The sequence below is a fragment of the Telopea speciosissima genome, chromosome 8 (genome assembly GCF_018873765.1).
Source record: "Telopea speciosissima isolate NSW1024214 ecotype Mountain lineage chromosome 8, Tspe_v1, whole genome shotgun sequence".
Taxonomy (NCBI): Eukaryota; Viridiplantae; Streptophyta; class Magnoliopsida; order Proteales; family Proteaceae; genus Telopea; species Telopea speciosissima.
The window spans coordinates 25,191,468-25,206,675 of NC_057923.1; the positions used below are offsets into that span (position 1 = coordinate 25,191,468).

General features: G+C 39.2%; 2 protein-coding genes across 4 annotated transcripts in view; both read right to left on the reverse strand.

Moving 5' to 3' along the window:
* Positions 1-214: 214 nt before the first annotated feature.
* LOC122671552 (vesicle transport protein GOT1-like) lies at positions 215-4,401 on the reverse strand. 3 transcript variants are annotated; one of them, XM_043868840.1, is made up of 7 exons: positions 4,351-4,401; positions 4,077-4,144; positions 1,380-1,471; positions 1,206-1,286; positions 1,027-1,124; positions 852-933; positions 215-432 (listed from the first exon to the last, which is right to left on the reverse strand). In XM_043868840.1, the coding sequence occupies exons 2-7, from the start codon at positions 4,105-4,107 to the stop codon at positions 394-396; spliced, it is 423 nt and encodes a 140-aa protein (XP_043724775.1). In that variant the 5' UTR covers positions 4,108-4,144; positions 4,351-4,401; the 3' UTR covers positions 215-393. The 3 variants fall into 3 exon arrangements, with proteins under 3 accessions (XP_043724775.1, XP_043724773.1, XP_043724772.1); XM_043868838.1 differs by having other exon boundaries at positions 4,077-4,154; XM_043868837.1 differs by having other exon boundaries at positions 4,077-4,159; positions 4,351-4,390.
* A 4,209-nt stretch (positions 4,402-8,610) lies between these two features.
* LOC122671551 (aromatic aminotransferase ISS1-like) overlaps positions 8,611-15,208 on the reverse strand; it is a 41,445-nt gene continuing 34,847 nt past the window's right edge. The window contains exons 7-10 of the mRNA XM_043868836.1: positions 11,029-11,135; positions 10,809-10,867; positions 9,742-9,850; positions 8,611-9,292 (exon numbers count right to left, since the gene is read on the reverse strand). Coding sequence (XP_043724771.1) covers positions 8,843-9,292; positions 9,742-9,850; positions 10,809-10,867; positions 11,029-11,135 — 725 coding nt within the window. The 3' untranslated portion in view covers positions 8,611-8,842. The remainder of the gene's footprint in view (positions 9,293-9,741; positions 9,851-10,808; positions 10,868-11,028; positions 11,136-15,208) is intronic.

Here is a 15,208-nt window from a genome sequence, read left to right on the forward strand (position 1 = left end):
AAATTTGAACCTTGCTTTTTTATTGAAGAAACTACATCAGGAAAAATATCCAGAATCCCTCTCTGGGGAGTCTGTCTACAATATCTTCTGAATGGGAAGGGGAGTACATTCAAGGAATGAAAGCAGCATTACAGATTGCTGATAAAGGACATTGTGATGTCCTCATCAATAAACATTTCATTGGATAAAGGTGATGATTACACAAATTTTTTTTTGGTGAAATGATTACACAAATTTTGAATTATACAGAAAAGGGATATATCACCAATCAAGTAAATCTTTAACTCGTCATAATATGGGTGAAAACAAGACATTGGATCTCGGTCAGATGTTATCTTACAAGGGGGAAAATGTTCTGCAGTGCTTCTTCACTGCTCCACGGATTCAGAGACTTCATACGGGCACCCGTCTGGACCTGTACCTATCAAAGAACTGCAGAGAGGGGTAAAATGGAATCTCAGTTTGAAGATGGAACAGAATGATGAAAAATGAATTAGCATCAGAATGTCGGTCCATTTTCACAAAACATACTGTAAAAATGCAGAACAAATGCATAAACTTGTGTTTTAAATTTAATACAAAATAATTTCCTCCAGTCTCATAAAATTTCAGATAGCAAAATGATCCAAGTTTTGGAAAGATCGTATCTATCAAATCATCTTCACTCATCCAAATCTAGCCTCATGAGTGGGAAAAATCACAATCATGCAACAGGTTTTTGGGAAAAGTCATGCAATGAAGCCTCAGTAACACCCACAATCATTCAAAGGTTTTTGGGAGAAGTCATGCAATGAAGCCTCAGCAACACCGCCCAGCACAAATTTCATTTTTCAAATCATGGGAATCCTTACCGAAGTCACAAATGGCTGTTGGAACACCCAGCCAAGTATTGGTATCCTTTGGAGAAAAACTGCCAGCGTAGGCCAGAAACCACTGCAGAGTAAACCACATCAGCAACCAAATACACATGAATGGATTATAGAGCAAGTATGGAATAAAAGACAGTGGAGGGGGAGCAGACTAGACCTGAAGAGTACGATGAACCCATAAGCTTCAAAGATCATGCCAAGGAGAGGCCACCCAACAAGGACAAAGAAGAAGCCAGAACCAAACGAGATTGTACCCTGCTTGATCATAAAAGAGTACAATGTAAGCAACACGAGCAAAAAGAAAGAGAGGAATAAATAGGAGAGAGAGTATTACACCTTGTAGTTCTGGCGTTTCATGAAGAATTGCATGGTGGACTTTAGTCCAATAGTTAACATCAAGCCTGACAAGAAGAGTATCTGACCAAGTATCCCAAATAAATAAATTAATGTTAAGCAGGCACAAAAAATTTTTATTAACAAAATTTGAGTAAGTAGGACTGTAATACTTACATTACCCATGGCAAGAAATCCCTTGTCAAAGAAAAAGACAATTCCCAGAAACGAGAAAAATATGCCAAACCCTGTCAATCCTAGCCCGATCTCTGTTTCATTTTAAGAAAGCAATTTGAATATGAGAAAATAGAATAGTATAAAAAGAACGAAACAAATAATACAGCATTTTGGAAAACCAGTGAGTGGCTAATGCACACAAAATCAGGACAAGGAAGATTAAAAGGTGATATTGTATGTATTCCTGAAAAAGAGAAGGTACCTAATATGGATTATGAAAGCACTGATCACAAATTGTTCCTCAAATAGTCAGGTGTAGCAGAAGTGCACTGTCTAATTAACCTTTCGGCCTCTGAGCATAAACAGAAGATTTACATTTTTCCAACCACAGCAATTGATCTGTTCTACTGTTTTAATATTTTAAGTGTTATGCCATTTTCAGTTGGGATAAGGCTGTTGTTGTTGTTGTATGACGTTTTCATTTCAAAACAGAGAAATCATCTTCTCTTCGATAAATAAAACACTGCAATCATTTACAAGATAAATAAACAACACCTAAGGTACATTTTCTTTAATACACTTGTTCTTGATAACATTTTAAGAATTTAACTGAAACTGGTCAAATCACCCCTCACCGGTGTGTAAAAGGCACACAGGTAGGCTAAATACTTTTTAAGTCATCAGACTTAAATGAGTCCCCTAATAGGAATCAATTCTACCATCAAGTGTTGACGTATGGCTGAAATCACAATCAATAGAACTGACTCAATTCAATCATCTATGTAATCCACGTATAATACTGTTTTTGCTACAAACTTGAAAAAAAAAAAAAAAAAAAAAAACACTAATGAGCATTCAGATGCCAAACCAATGCCATAATGGCTTCTTAAACAACTCAAGCCCTAGTAGGGAATAATGGCCTTGAATACAACCATGCTGCAATGGTGCCTTCGCAAACTCAACCAAACTGGAACCCAGGAAGGGGCCTTTTTTTTTTGGGGGGGGGGGGGGGGGTTTCAAACTCCCAAGTTGATTACTTGTCTACAGTGATCTTAAGAATACGTTTGAAACATATCAAGCACTTCTCACAACCAAAAAACTTCCAGAGCATTGTTACAAGAGTTACTGTAAATTGGTATATTTCAAACCACCTACTACAAAATAGAAAGGCATCATATTTTCTTACATTGAAGATCTAGTATCATGTCTGCACTTCTTAAAATCGTTCATTGGAAACTCAATTATTTTAGTTGTTGGATTCAAATTATGCAGGATATGTCTTCATAATGCTCATCCCTATGACATTCCCTAATCAAGAAGAGTAAGACCAACCATGCATGGGAACAATTTTAATGGAATCTCACTCTGATGCCAAAGTGATGCATGGCAATTCAAGGGTAACCTGAAATTGAAGTTAAATTGGTTGGATCTCATTCTGAACCAAACAGATGCAGGACAATAAAAGGGTAACCTGAAATTGAAGTTAGATAATAATAAAAAATATAACTACAGACCTAGAGGGTTAAGTTCTTGAGAAAGAATAGATCTTAACTATGCAATGAGAACGGCATTTCTAGCCTTTGAGGGAGCTGGAGAGGTAATTATTTAACCCACATAGGAAGCAAATTATGGCTTGCCGCAGCAACTTAAAGAATTTAGTATGAAAGAACATGGCTGCAAAAGCCAAGAAGGAAGTCGTTTTTTGTGCTTCAGAGAATCAAGAATTCAGGGACTGTAATGAAACTGAGATAAGATCCAGGTGGTTCTTTTTATATAAATAATTTTGCTGTTACTTGCTTATTTATAGCTCAAGCAAGGGGCACTACTTACCACATCAATACAATTACTTTTGCCTTATCAAAAAATTATCATAATAACAAATTGATATATCAATTAAGGCATCAAAAAAATTAGCATAATAACAATTTGATAAATCAATTAAGGCTCAAAGATATCTAAAAAAATAATTAGATAAATGATAGGATTTCCACAACAATCTACTTATGATTGGTAAACTTACAATTGAAAAATTACAATAAAATTGTTAAAACTTGTTATGTTCTTTTGTGATTTCATTGAGATCACAAGCACCCACACAACACGTGGTTTTGTTATTAGAGATGCTATTAACAATGAAGGATTTGCACAATCATCCTGTCTGAGTTGACAACCACATAAGTGCAGGATGCATTTTTTCCTGTTTCTTCGTATTTTATTTATTTACTATAGGCTCTGAGTCCATACAGTGACCAAAAAAAAAGAAGATTAAATTCGTAGGTGTTATTGTTCTCCAGGAAAATGGAAATGAAACAAAACTATAATTTTCATGCACTACAACATTTAGAGATACCAAGGAAACAAAACCATAAGTACATTAGTCCACTATTTAATATAAATTCAACATAGAAAAGCTCAACGGGGAAAAAGGAACACAAAAATTTGAAGGAGAAAAAGAAAAAGGGGGAGGGGGAGGGGGGGGGGGGGAAGGGGCTCATCAAAACAGATCAGGAAAAATTAGGATAAATTTAGGCCAGATGTTTATTACTCTAAAATGATTATTGCAGTTCATAAAGCAACTTAAGTAATTAAATGCACAATAACACAGAGTGTAAAACAAGTTACATTTAGTTTCCGAGAGACATTACTTCAATATTATGCTACGGAAAATAAGAAAGTTGACAAACATTAAGAACTTACTTTTCCGGTCGTTCATCTCGAATGAAACCATCTTGCCGATCTAAAGACTACGCTTAAAGCCTGCAGACCTGAATTCTCCTTAACTACAGCAAAAAAGAAATGGATTAAATAAATTCATTGTTGACAAGCAAATAATATAGATGTCATGTTTTCAAAATTCCATGAAAAAAAAAAATCCAAAACGTTACCCTTTCCAGCTAACACAATCCTAGGGTTTCAACGGCGAAGACATAAACAAGAAAATAAACTTCAAAGAAAAAGATATAAAAATTACCTTCTTGAAACCAAAGATTAATACTAGATCCTAATCAATCAAAATAAACCTGCAACAACAAAGAAAAACAAATTCTTCTTAAATCTTAACTAAAGCTAAAAACTATTTCAACAGTTTAGAGGAAAAAAGAAATCAAGGCGGAAACAACAAACACAATCACTTGAAAGCATAAGAATCAACCGGAATGAATTAGAGAAACACGTTTGTATCTCACTTCTCTTCCAATTTGTCTGTAATTTTCAATAACTCGAATACAAATTACGAACACCCTTAGCAATCGAGAGAACGAGAGAGAGAGAGAGAGAGAGAGGATTACCTGCTGCTGTTTGAAATCCGGATCATGCAAACCAGTCGATACGAACAAACAAAGGGAGAAGGGAGCAACAATGCTACTGCTGGTGTATGAGTCGTCTGGTAGTCTGGTCACGAATGCAGGATCTTTTATGTGATGAGATCCCCCTTGATTTTTTATTTTTATTTTTTTCTGGTAAAAATGAAGAGCGCCTAATTCATCAATTGAAACATTGGAAATTGGAATTACGGAAAATGAGGGGGGCAAATAGGATAAATACACATCCATCGAACCGTATGCGCTAAATAACGCTTGGGGGAACACCCATCTTTAAATTGACAGATTCCGATCCAATGGCCAAGGATGCATATAACACGTTGGCCTGCAAGCTTACAGAAACATTCCGATCCAATGGCCAAGGATGCATATAACACGTTGGCCTGCAAGCTTACAGAAACATTCCGATCCAATGGCCAAGGATGCATATAACACGTTGGCCTGCAAGCAGTGGTCGTATCTGAGTGACAGGAACATTCGAACCATCAGCGAACCAGACCACCACCCAAACTCAACTCCAAGCTGTAGTCTATCCAACCGCGACTTGTTCTTGTTCTGGTCAGACACCGCACAGGAGAAATTTCCAATACAACAAGAATGCATAATCCAAGATCGGCAAGGCATCGGTATTGGCCGACCTCAATTCATACTCTGAAGTGTTTTGATACGGCCCAGTAAACGAGTGCAACAACTATTGGAAGGGTCTACAGAGCTATTTTATCTTGGAGAGGTGGGTTGGCAAGAATCAAGTTTGCACCGTTGGTAGGGGGTGGACGTCTAAAGATTTTAGGAGAGTCACCAGTGGCACAACTCAACTCCACCAATTCTTTAAGTTTCTCCATATGTTTTCAGGTTTGTGACGCATATTTAGTGCTTGAATTTACTGTTATCAACGTCGGTTTATCTATGGTTCAGATAACTATTCTATTCCCCTTGTTACATGTATTATCTATCATACATGTTTTGGGTGTGAGAATGAAATTTGTTAGTGCACGATCCAACCCGAGCTCCGAATGGTTATACCGGCCTACAAAACAATGTATCGGTCAACCCTTGCCGGTCTGGGCCGGTCGATCGAGCTCCGATGCCTAAATTAGATCGCGCACGCACAGATAATTCAAGAATTTGAAAAAAAAAAAAGAGAACCCTTAAACCTATGGCATACTTGGTTATTTATAGGTTTCAAATCGCAGATTGTCATAGGTTTTTGTTGACAGCAAATCTTTGTCTTGATCTAGTAAACAATGAGGTGGAGCATCATTTGAGTGGACACCTGTCTTAAGAGATCACGCCAAATGCATGACCCTAGCTTATGCGTCCCGTGTGATTTGGGAAAAGTAAATCTCTCTTTGCCTGCGCCTTCTTTGCCTCGGTATATTAAATGATCGGCTCGGTAAGAACTGGGCCGATCATTTTCTCAGGCCGTGGGTTTTATTTTCTACAGGCTTGTACAAGATCGGTTCGACGTGACCGAGCTGACATCGAATAAGCCTGGGCTGAACACGTGTCGTTACACCATTGGCAGGACTATAGTGGGTACATCAAAATTATACGAAATGTGTTGGGGATATGGTAGTCAGGAACAACACACTCAGACTTGCTCGACCTGTGTTAGTGTGACAAACATACTTACATTGTGTTGGTTAGTAATTCAATGCAGCAGTCAAAGAGCAATGTGACATATAGCAGTACAGTCAATAGTGTGACACAGCAACACAATCACTAATCATTATGTAGGGTACAGTTACAAAGTGGCAGTACTGGTTATATAGTGACAATCACAGTGATAAAGTAGTGAAAGTGATAGTGGCAGCATACAGTGACAGTGCATATAGAGCAATGATAGTGGCAGAACAGATGTGTCAGTGTAGTGGTAGTATAGTAGAAGTACAATCAATTTGGTAGAGATACTGAAGCTTTTCAGACATGTGTGGTATTGGCTTATGGTGTTTGATGATATCACAGAGCATTCTGGATGATGCACATTGTGTTGTGACAGTTGAGACAGGGACAACTAATGATTGGACAATCCAAACTAGTCAAATTCAATGTATAGTGTTGGGCAGGTTGCAGAGGCTTCTAGGCACATATGGCCACATATGACAGTATATATTGATGACTTGTCAGATCTGGAATAGTTAGAATGTGATTTGGCAGAGCTAGAATGATTAGACTGTGATATATCAGTGATGTATGGTCATTTGGTAGTTTGGAAGATATTCTAAAGTTTCCAAGCATGTGGGGCAGTTTTGGCAAGTTTATTATAGACCCACACAATGTTTGGCAAAAGGCTAAAGTATCAGGTGAAGGCCTGTACATCAAAAGTTGTTAAACCATAGGTTCATGCAATGTCAATATGTTTGGAGTCAAATTTGGAAGATTTAATCGCATTTTTGGAAGAAGTGTTGTACATGGAACTTGAAGATCATTGAGTCTTCTTTCCAACGCCACTTGAAGTGTATCAAGATACCAGATGAGTGAGTGTTTTTTTTAAATTTTTTTTCGTATCGGTGCAGTAGAATGAGCTTGGACAAATTTGCGGAGCATTCTGTGAGTTTTTACTGCAGATATAAAAGGTTCTAGTGGTTTAATGTGTTCTCCTTCGCTCATTGTCTCTCCTACCCTAGGAATCAATGAAAAATGATTTAAAATGAAGATTTTATGGGTTATATTTCATTTCGAGCCTTCTGGTAGGTCAGATGCACTGACAAATTGTATGCGGGCTGCACAATAACATATTTTGAATGGCTCAAATGGAGCCACATCATTGGATACTGTTTGTAAAGCTGGGATGAAGGCATGCATGGGCGCACGATTGCAGATCCGACAGATTCCATCACAAGTTTTATTAGTGGTCGAGTGCAAGGAGCCTGGTACACCGCATCTACACTGAAGTATTGTTTTGGTTGGTGAATATTCTACGTATTGTCTGTACAGGGGCATATTAGAGATTCTATTTTGAAGCTTTTGGTTGGGTAGTGTACAGAGAATCAGTACATATTGAAGTAGGTCTTGATACCGTGAAGCACCTGCACACGAAACTGCCTCAATTGGACGCTCCTAAATTTGTCCACGTTTTTGAATCCGATCAAACTCCTGACTTTAAATTCTTCGGTGCTCCCTGTAGAGTGTAGACCCTCTATTGTACTGAGCGTGCACACCATACACCGCATAAAAAGATTCCATATGTCAGGGCTATATTAAACCCGAAAAATCTAACAAGATTAACTGAATCTGACGTCCAAAATCCAAGCGCCTTTTCAAGGATTGATCAGATGGCCAGAATGGCTCCCGCCTTGGTTCGTGATGCTACCAACTACTAAAATTGTCGCTCAGTGACATACAGACTCTGACGAATGTCTTAAAATGACCGAAATGCCCCAGTTTGCAAGGTTTCACTGAAATTGTCATAACTTGCTCGTTTTAACTTCGATTTACGAGCCACAAGCTGATACACATTCACAAAAGAGAGGAGAACGGGTTACTGGAATCTGAGTCACACGTTGTGACTCAAGGCCTAATTCCATTAGATGCCTTCCTATGTATTGGCATGCATTCCCATGTATGCCATGCATGTGTATTGGTTTTTTGATACTACTGAACACCCTCCATATTCCTGATTTTAAAAGACTCTATTTTACCAAGTGGTGAACTCTATTTGCGTTGATTTATTATGTAAAACAGGTGAAAAAATTTGAGCCCCAACTAAACTGTCATAGCAGGCCAAAGGCATCGCCTTACTTGTACTACAATACCTATTTATTAAAAGCTTGGGCTGTAAGTTTCTGAGTTGGGAAATAGCAGTTCATTTGAAGATATACAGAGAAATCCAAAAATTGTCTATTCTAGATTGTGTGCGCACATTTGTGCACTGCGAATGCGCGTGTAGGAGACTATGCATTATGAACAACTGTAAAATGCGAAGAATTTTGCATTCATCAATCACACTACTTAAGACATGTCAACCAACTGAGAGGCATGTACGTCCTCCCAATTTCGAGTTTCCCTTAATCTGGCAGAACTGGATCTCCAGCCTTTCGCATCAAAAGCCAGGAAGAGGCATTATTCAGGTTAAGAATACACCAAACAAGAAGAGGCATCATTGGCCAAGAAAATCAATGTTTCATAATTGTTTTAAGGTGGTTACTCCACCATTCCATCTCTCACCAGCTCTTCTAACCCTTTTTGTAGTCTCCCTGCAGCCTCTTTACAGTCGGCCTCTATAAGCCCTCCAAAGGAGAGCCGGATATAACCTGGCCCCCCACTTGCACTTCCAGGGATTACAGCCACCCCATGCTTCTGCACAAGCCACCTTACAACCTCTTCATCAGAATATTTTTCTGGAAGTCTAGCCCATAGGTAGATCGCACCTTCCCCACCTTTTACTGCATCCTCTCCAAGAGGTGAGAGTGCTTCCAAGATGAGTGCTCTGTTTTTGACAAGGTCCTTCACCTGGTTTGTGACCCACTCAGGTCCGACTTCTAGTGAGTACAGAGCCAGCCGTTGTGAGATTATGGATGCACAGATGGGTATGTTGTCTTGAACCTTGAGAAGCTGAGCTTCAAGGCCCTCCACCTCTAATGGATACGCAATCTGTACACACATGCATCCAATGATATAATATGAAAACAAATTAAGGATACAAATCCAAGAGAGAGCAAAGGGACAGCCAAAATTTTGATTGTCCGTCATAAGAAGAGTCCATTAGCAGCATTCCTGTACCGACAACATACAAGTTAAGGATATAAAGATTGTACTGAAACCTGGATGGTTCCCTAGCAATAATTATTCAGATTGGTCTGGATCTGACTGATTCAAACTAAAGATCAGCCAATCTAGTGAACAAATACCTCATTGGTAGTGGAACAGCAAATCCACTGAACATGATAGATCAGTTCAAAAATCCTTAAAACCATGCTACAAGGCATAGGAAGTCTACAAATTTCTTTTCCATCAAAATAAAGCTAACAATCTCTACTTATATTCTATTAAGTTCATTTCTCATTATAATTAAGCTATTAAGAAGCTAAATCTCCACTTACGTATCCGACTCGCCATCCCATCATGCCATAGGCTTTTGAGAAGGAAAAGATATTGACTATGTGATTACCCTCTATGCATGAATGCTTCAATCCATCATACATAAAGTACCTGCAGACATAGTCATTAGAATCACAATGAAGATTTGTATATTACATGAATCAACTCAGGACGAAAATTTCAAAAGGCTGGCTAAATTTAACGAAAGGGCATAAATAAGCAGAATCAAAATACAATTGCAAAGATTCTCAGAATTGTTGCAGACTCAAAGAATAAGTTTTAATGCTTTCACACAACTTCGATGATGGTGTTGAACCATAGACCAGCCAATTCCATTTCAGTATAGTATCTTAGGAAAGACTAACCAATGAAGCATGCAACACAAATCAGTTGCTACCAACATTTCGGAAATAGCAGGAATATCCTTTCTATGTTCTTTTCCCAAAACTCCGATCCCTAAATAGATTTATATTTTTTGCTCCACACAAAGCTCATTTTCTAATTACTACAATTCAATCATGTCATCCATTAAATGATTGAATACAAGTGCAATAAATGTCACATCAAAATGAAATAAATTTTTACGTTGGGTACGCGTAACAGAATCAATACTCTAATTTTCTGTTTATGAAATTCACATTTAAAAAATCACTTATTTCCAAGAGTATCTCTTCATTCAATGGGAAGGGAACTCCAGTCCCATGCCACTCGAGCAATTACAGAATTGTCCATTGGCTTCAGCAAGATTTCATCGACTAGAATACTTGGAACAGATGATCACAAAATAATCGTATTTTCTAAGACAAATTTAGGGAAAACGAGATCTGCTATGCTAATCAAAATTCCTCCTAGGCAAGGATTTAAGAATGAAACAGTAGCAGAAGAGAGCCAAGACTCTTAAAACATCAAGTCACTAGTCAACCCCGAAGGGAAAATAAACCAAACCCTTTTCTCCTGACAGTTGTTAAGCATCTTTTTCTCTCCCTAATCATGGAAAATTTACAGTGGACACATTGAACAATAAAATTAAGTTCTATCTGGCAATGTGGTAGGACAAATATTTACTTACTCGTATGTATTATCTACAATGAGCCAAGAGCCGGCACTTTCGCAGATATCTGAAATTCTCTAGTAAAAACAAATAAAAGAGGGAGAAAAAAGAGTTAAAAGAAGAAGTACAAAGAGGCAAATTTCCTCTCAGGGTTCATCAAAACCCTATCCACAATAGATTTGTAACTTTTCCTCCTCAGAGATTATATTTATTTATATATAGAGAGAGAGAGAGAGACCTTGAGAAGAGGTTCTGGAATGTAGGTCCCAGATGGATTGCCTGGATTTACAACAGTGACGACCTTTGGCACTGGTTTGGTTTCTGACAGAGTCTTCTCCAACCAGTCTGCAAAATCTCAAGTAGGACATCAATTATCAGACACATGCACATATATCGGTTTTGTAATAGTATGTCTCACTCATACATACTTACAGACTTAAATATTCAAGTACGTGCAATCAAAGGACTATCACTGGCGAGGAATCTTATGTACGGCATCCTAGTTTCAGGACCCAGAAACTATCATGTCTACCAAGTTCCAGCCCATCAACCCCTCTTTCAACACCCCAACCTCCCCCCCCCCCACCCAAAAAAAAAATAAATAATAATAATAAAAGAAAAAGAAAGGGACTCTTTTAAATTTCAATGGCTGCAGTTGACAAGGGAAGAACCTAACAGAAGGGCATAGAACTGACAGCGAAACACAGGCTGAGGCATTGAATTGACCATCAGACAATCCATTATTAGATGGAAAGTCTGAGTTGACCACATCATCCCTACCCACATCGTGGAGAGAAGAACCCAGCCTTCAATTGGTCCTACCAAGGAGTTATGCATCACAGATTCAAAGGGAAAAAACAAGACAACTGGATGATCCCAGCCATCCCCAATCATCTTATCCATTGGAGGGTGAAATATTCTTGTAGAAGATCCAGATAAAATCTACAAATCAGATGATAAAAAATAACCAGATCATGCTGTTTTTGGTTTGGAGATTTCACAAGGAGACCCATTCAGTTACGAATCCGGATCAGCTACCCACATGGGGACGGGTGGGGACAGATCTGACCCCTCCATGGGGCATGGGTCCCATACCCTAGAGGCGGGTCCCACACACCCATGGAGGGTTCAGATCTGTCCCCACCCGTCCCCATGTGGGTAGCAGATCTGAACTCTTCAGTAACTGATCCTGCCAGTGTACACAAAAGATTGGTCCACATTTTGTGCCTATGGACTAATATCTATTGAATTACCCCAAAACAAAATTCACTAAAATACTAGGAAAGCTAATGGAGAAAAGCCTATAAGGAATCCTCAAGACCATAAAAGAAAGAGCAAAAGAAAAAAACATGCAAGTGTTGTTAGGTTTTAGAGTAGATGGAGAAGAAAGGAAAAAACTCCATGGGAGCCAAGAGTTCAAACACGATTCTTGGGGTAAATCTGTTATGTCTCAAAACTAGAGACTAACAAGCTTATATTGAAAAGAATGTATAATTACACTGAGGCCCTTGGCCTAATACAAATGAAACATAGAGTGCATAAGTAGGGGTTATGTACATATATACCCCTGATACAACTATTCTTAACACTCCCCCTCAAGCTAGGTGGTATATGCCATACATACCCAGCTTGTCTAACATAAAACTGAAGTGATGAGAACTAAGACCTTTGGTGAAGATGTCTGCCACTTGTTCATTTGTCTTCACAAAAGGAGTACAAATAGTCTTAGATTCTATCTTCTCCTTGATAAAGTGTCTGTCAACCTCAACATGCTTTGTCCGGTCATGTTGAACCGGATTATGAGCAATACTGATGGCTGCCTTGTTATCGCAGTATAGACTCATAGGCTCAGTTGTCTCAAACCCCAATTCTTGAACAAGTTTCTTCAACCACAAGATCTCACACACACCATGAGCCATGGCTCTAAACTCTGCTTCAGCACTTGACCTTGCTACCACAGGCTGCTTCTTACTTCTCCAGGTGACTAAGTTTCCCCCAATAAAAGTACAGTATCCAGAAGTGGACCTTCTATCCAAAATAGATCCGGCCCAATCAGCATCTGTATAAACTTCAATTCTTAAGTGATCATTCCTAGAGAAGAGAAGACCCTTTGCAGGACATGACTTCAAATACCTGAGGATCCTATAAACTGCATCAAGATGTCCCATCTTGGGTGCATGCATAAACTGACTCACCACTCCAACAGCATAGGTTATGCCAGGTCTGGTGAGGGAGAGGTAGAGTAGCTTGCCTACTAATCTCTGATATTTTTCAGCATCCACAAGAGGTTCACCACAATATTCCACTAGTTTGTGGTTCTGCTCAATAGGGGAGGAGATTGGTCTGCATCCTAAGTAGCCTGTCTCTGTAAGTAGATCAAGAACAAACTTCCTTTGGCAAATATTGATCCCTTGTTTGGATCTTGAGACTTCAATCCCCAAAAACTACTTCAATGAACCGAGATCTTTGATCTCAAACTGCCGAGCCAAATAAAGCTTAAGTTTTGAGATTTCAGCTTCACTGTTTCCCGTGACCACAATGTCATCAACATAAACAATAAGAGCTGTAGTGGTGTTGCCCTTCCTTTGTATAAACAATGTGTGATCAGCTTGACTTTGAGTATACCCATTTTGTAGGAGGGCTTGTCTAAACCTCTCAAACCAAGCCTTAGGAGACTGTTTGAGTCCATAAAGAGCCTTCCTAAGACGACAAACTTTCCCATTGTCACCAGTATGCTTGAACCCAGGAGGATGATGCATATATACCTCTTCTTCTAGGTCACCATGTAAGAATGCATTCTTCACATCAAGCTGGTACAATGGCCAATCAAGATTTGCAGCCACTAAGAGAAGTACACCGATGGAGTTGTGCTTGGCCACTGGAGCAAAGGTCTCCTGATAGTCAATGCCATACACCTGTGTATAACCCTTGGCGACAAGTCTCGCCTTATACCTCTCCACAGTACCATCAGACTTGAACTTTACCGGGAAAACCCATCTGCATCCAACAGGGATTCTCCCTTAGGGAGCTCAACAAGGTCCCAAGTGTGATTTTTCTCAAGAGCCAACATCTCTGTGTTCATCGCTTCTCTCCATTTTGGATCTGCCATAGCCTCTGCTACATTCTTGGGAATAGATATGGAGGAGATAGCCACAGAAAAGGCTATACCTGTAAGGGAGATAGAATCATAGGAAACAAACTTTGCAATGGGATTAATACATGCCCGAGTTCCCTTGCAGTGGGCAATAGGAAGATCTAAGTTTGAGGATAGAGAAGTAGAAGAAGGTATACCTGTCTCGATGGATGGAGGTTCAGGATGAGGAGTCGAAGAAGGGTTTTGGCCAGTCTTCTTTTAAGGAAGCCATATAGCCGGAGTTCTCCTGTCCTTCGTATACACTAGTAGCTCCCCCTGTTCTCTGTTCACCTGTGCACTAGGAGGTTCCCCCTCAACCATATTATCCACAAGGGGCTCCCCCTCAACCACATTATCCACAGAACTTTTCTTTCCCATGTCAATCTGAAAAGAAGAAATAGGAACAGGGAAGGAGAGGGGAACAGAAACAAACTCTGGAACCTCTTCACCCTCAACACCACCAAGAGATGAACACTCCTCCTGAAGAGGTGACTGAAAATATGGGATGGTTTCAAAGAACTGGACATCTTTGGAGAGAAGCCACCGACGAGTAGGGGGATAATAGCACTTATAGCCTTTGGAGGTGGAGGAATACCCCAGAAAGATACATTTGAGAGCCTTAGGATCCAATTTAGTGCGGGCAGATTTGCTAATATGGACATAGAAAATACACCCAAACACCCTTGGTGGAAGGGAGAAGGAAGAAGAATAGGGAGGTAAGACATCAAGGGGAACTTTGAAGTTCAAGACACTGGATGGCATATGGTTAATAAGAAAGGCAGCAATTAATATGGCGTCTGACCAAAAAGTTTTGGGAACATGCATAGTAAACCACAGAGATCTAGCCACTTCAAGAAGATGGCAATTTTTACGTTCAGCCACCCCATTTTGTTGTGGGGTATCGACACAGGCCACCTGATGAATAATGCCATGGTCAGAAAAGAAGGTTTCCAAACCACTATACATATACTCCCCACCTTTGTCAGAACGGACAACTTGGATCCGAGTTTGAAATTGGGTATACACTAACTCATAAAAATTTTTAAATGCAACATAGACATCACTCTTGTGTTTCAACAAGTAAACCCAAGTAACCCGAGAATAGTCATCAATAAAAGAAACAAAGTAGCGGAAGCCATGCAAAGAAGTTACAGGGGAAGGTCCCCAAACATCAGTATGGATAAGATGAAAAGGTGAAGTAGATCTATTACCATTAGATGCATAAACTGTTTTACAACTTTTAGCAAATAGACAAGGTTCACAATGAAAAACATGAGTGACAGGA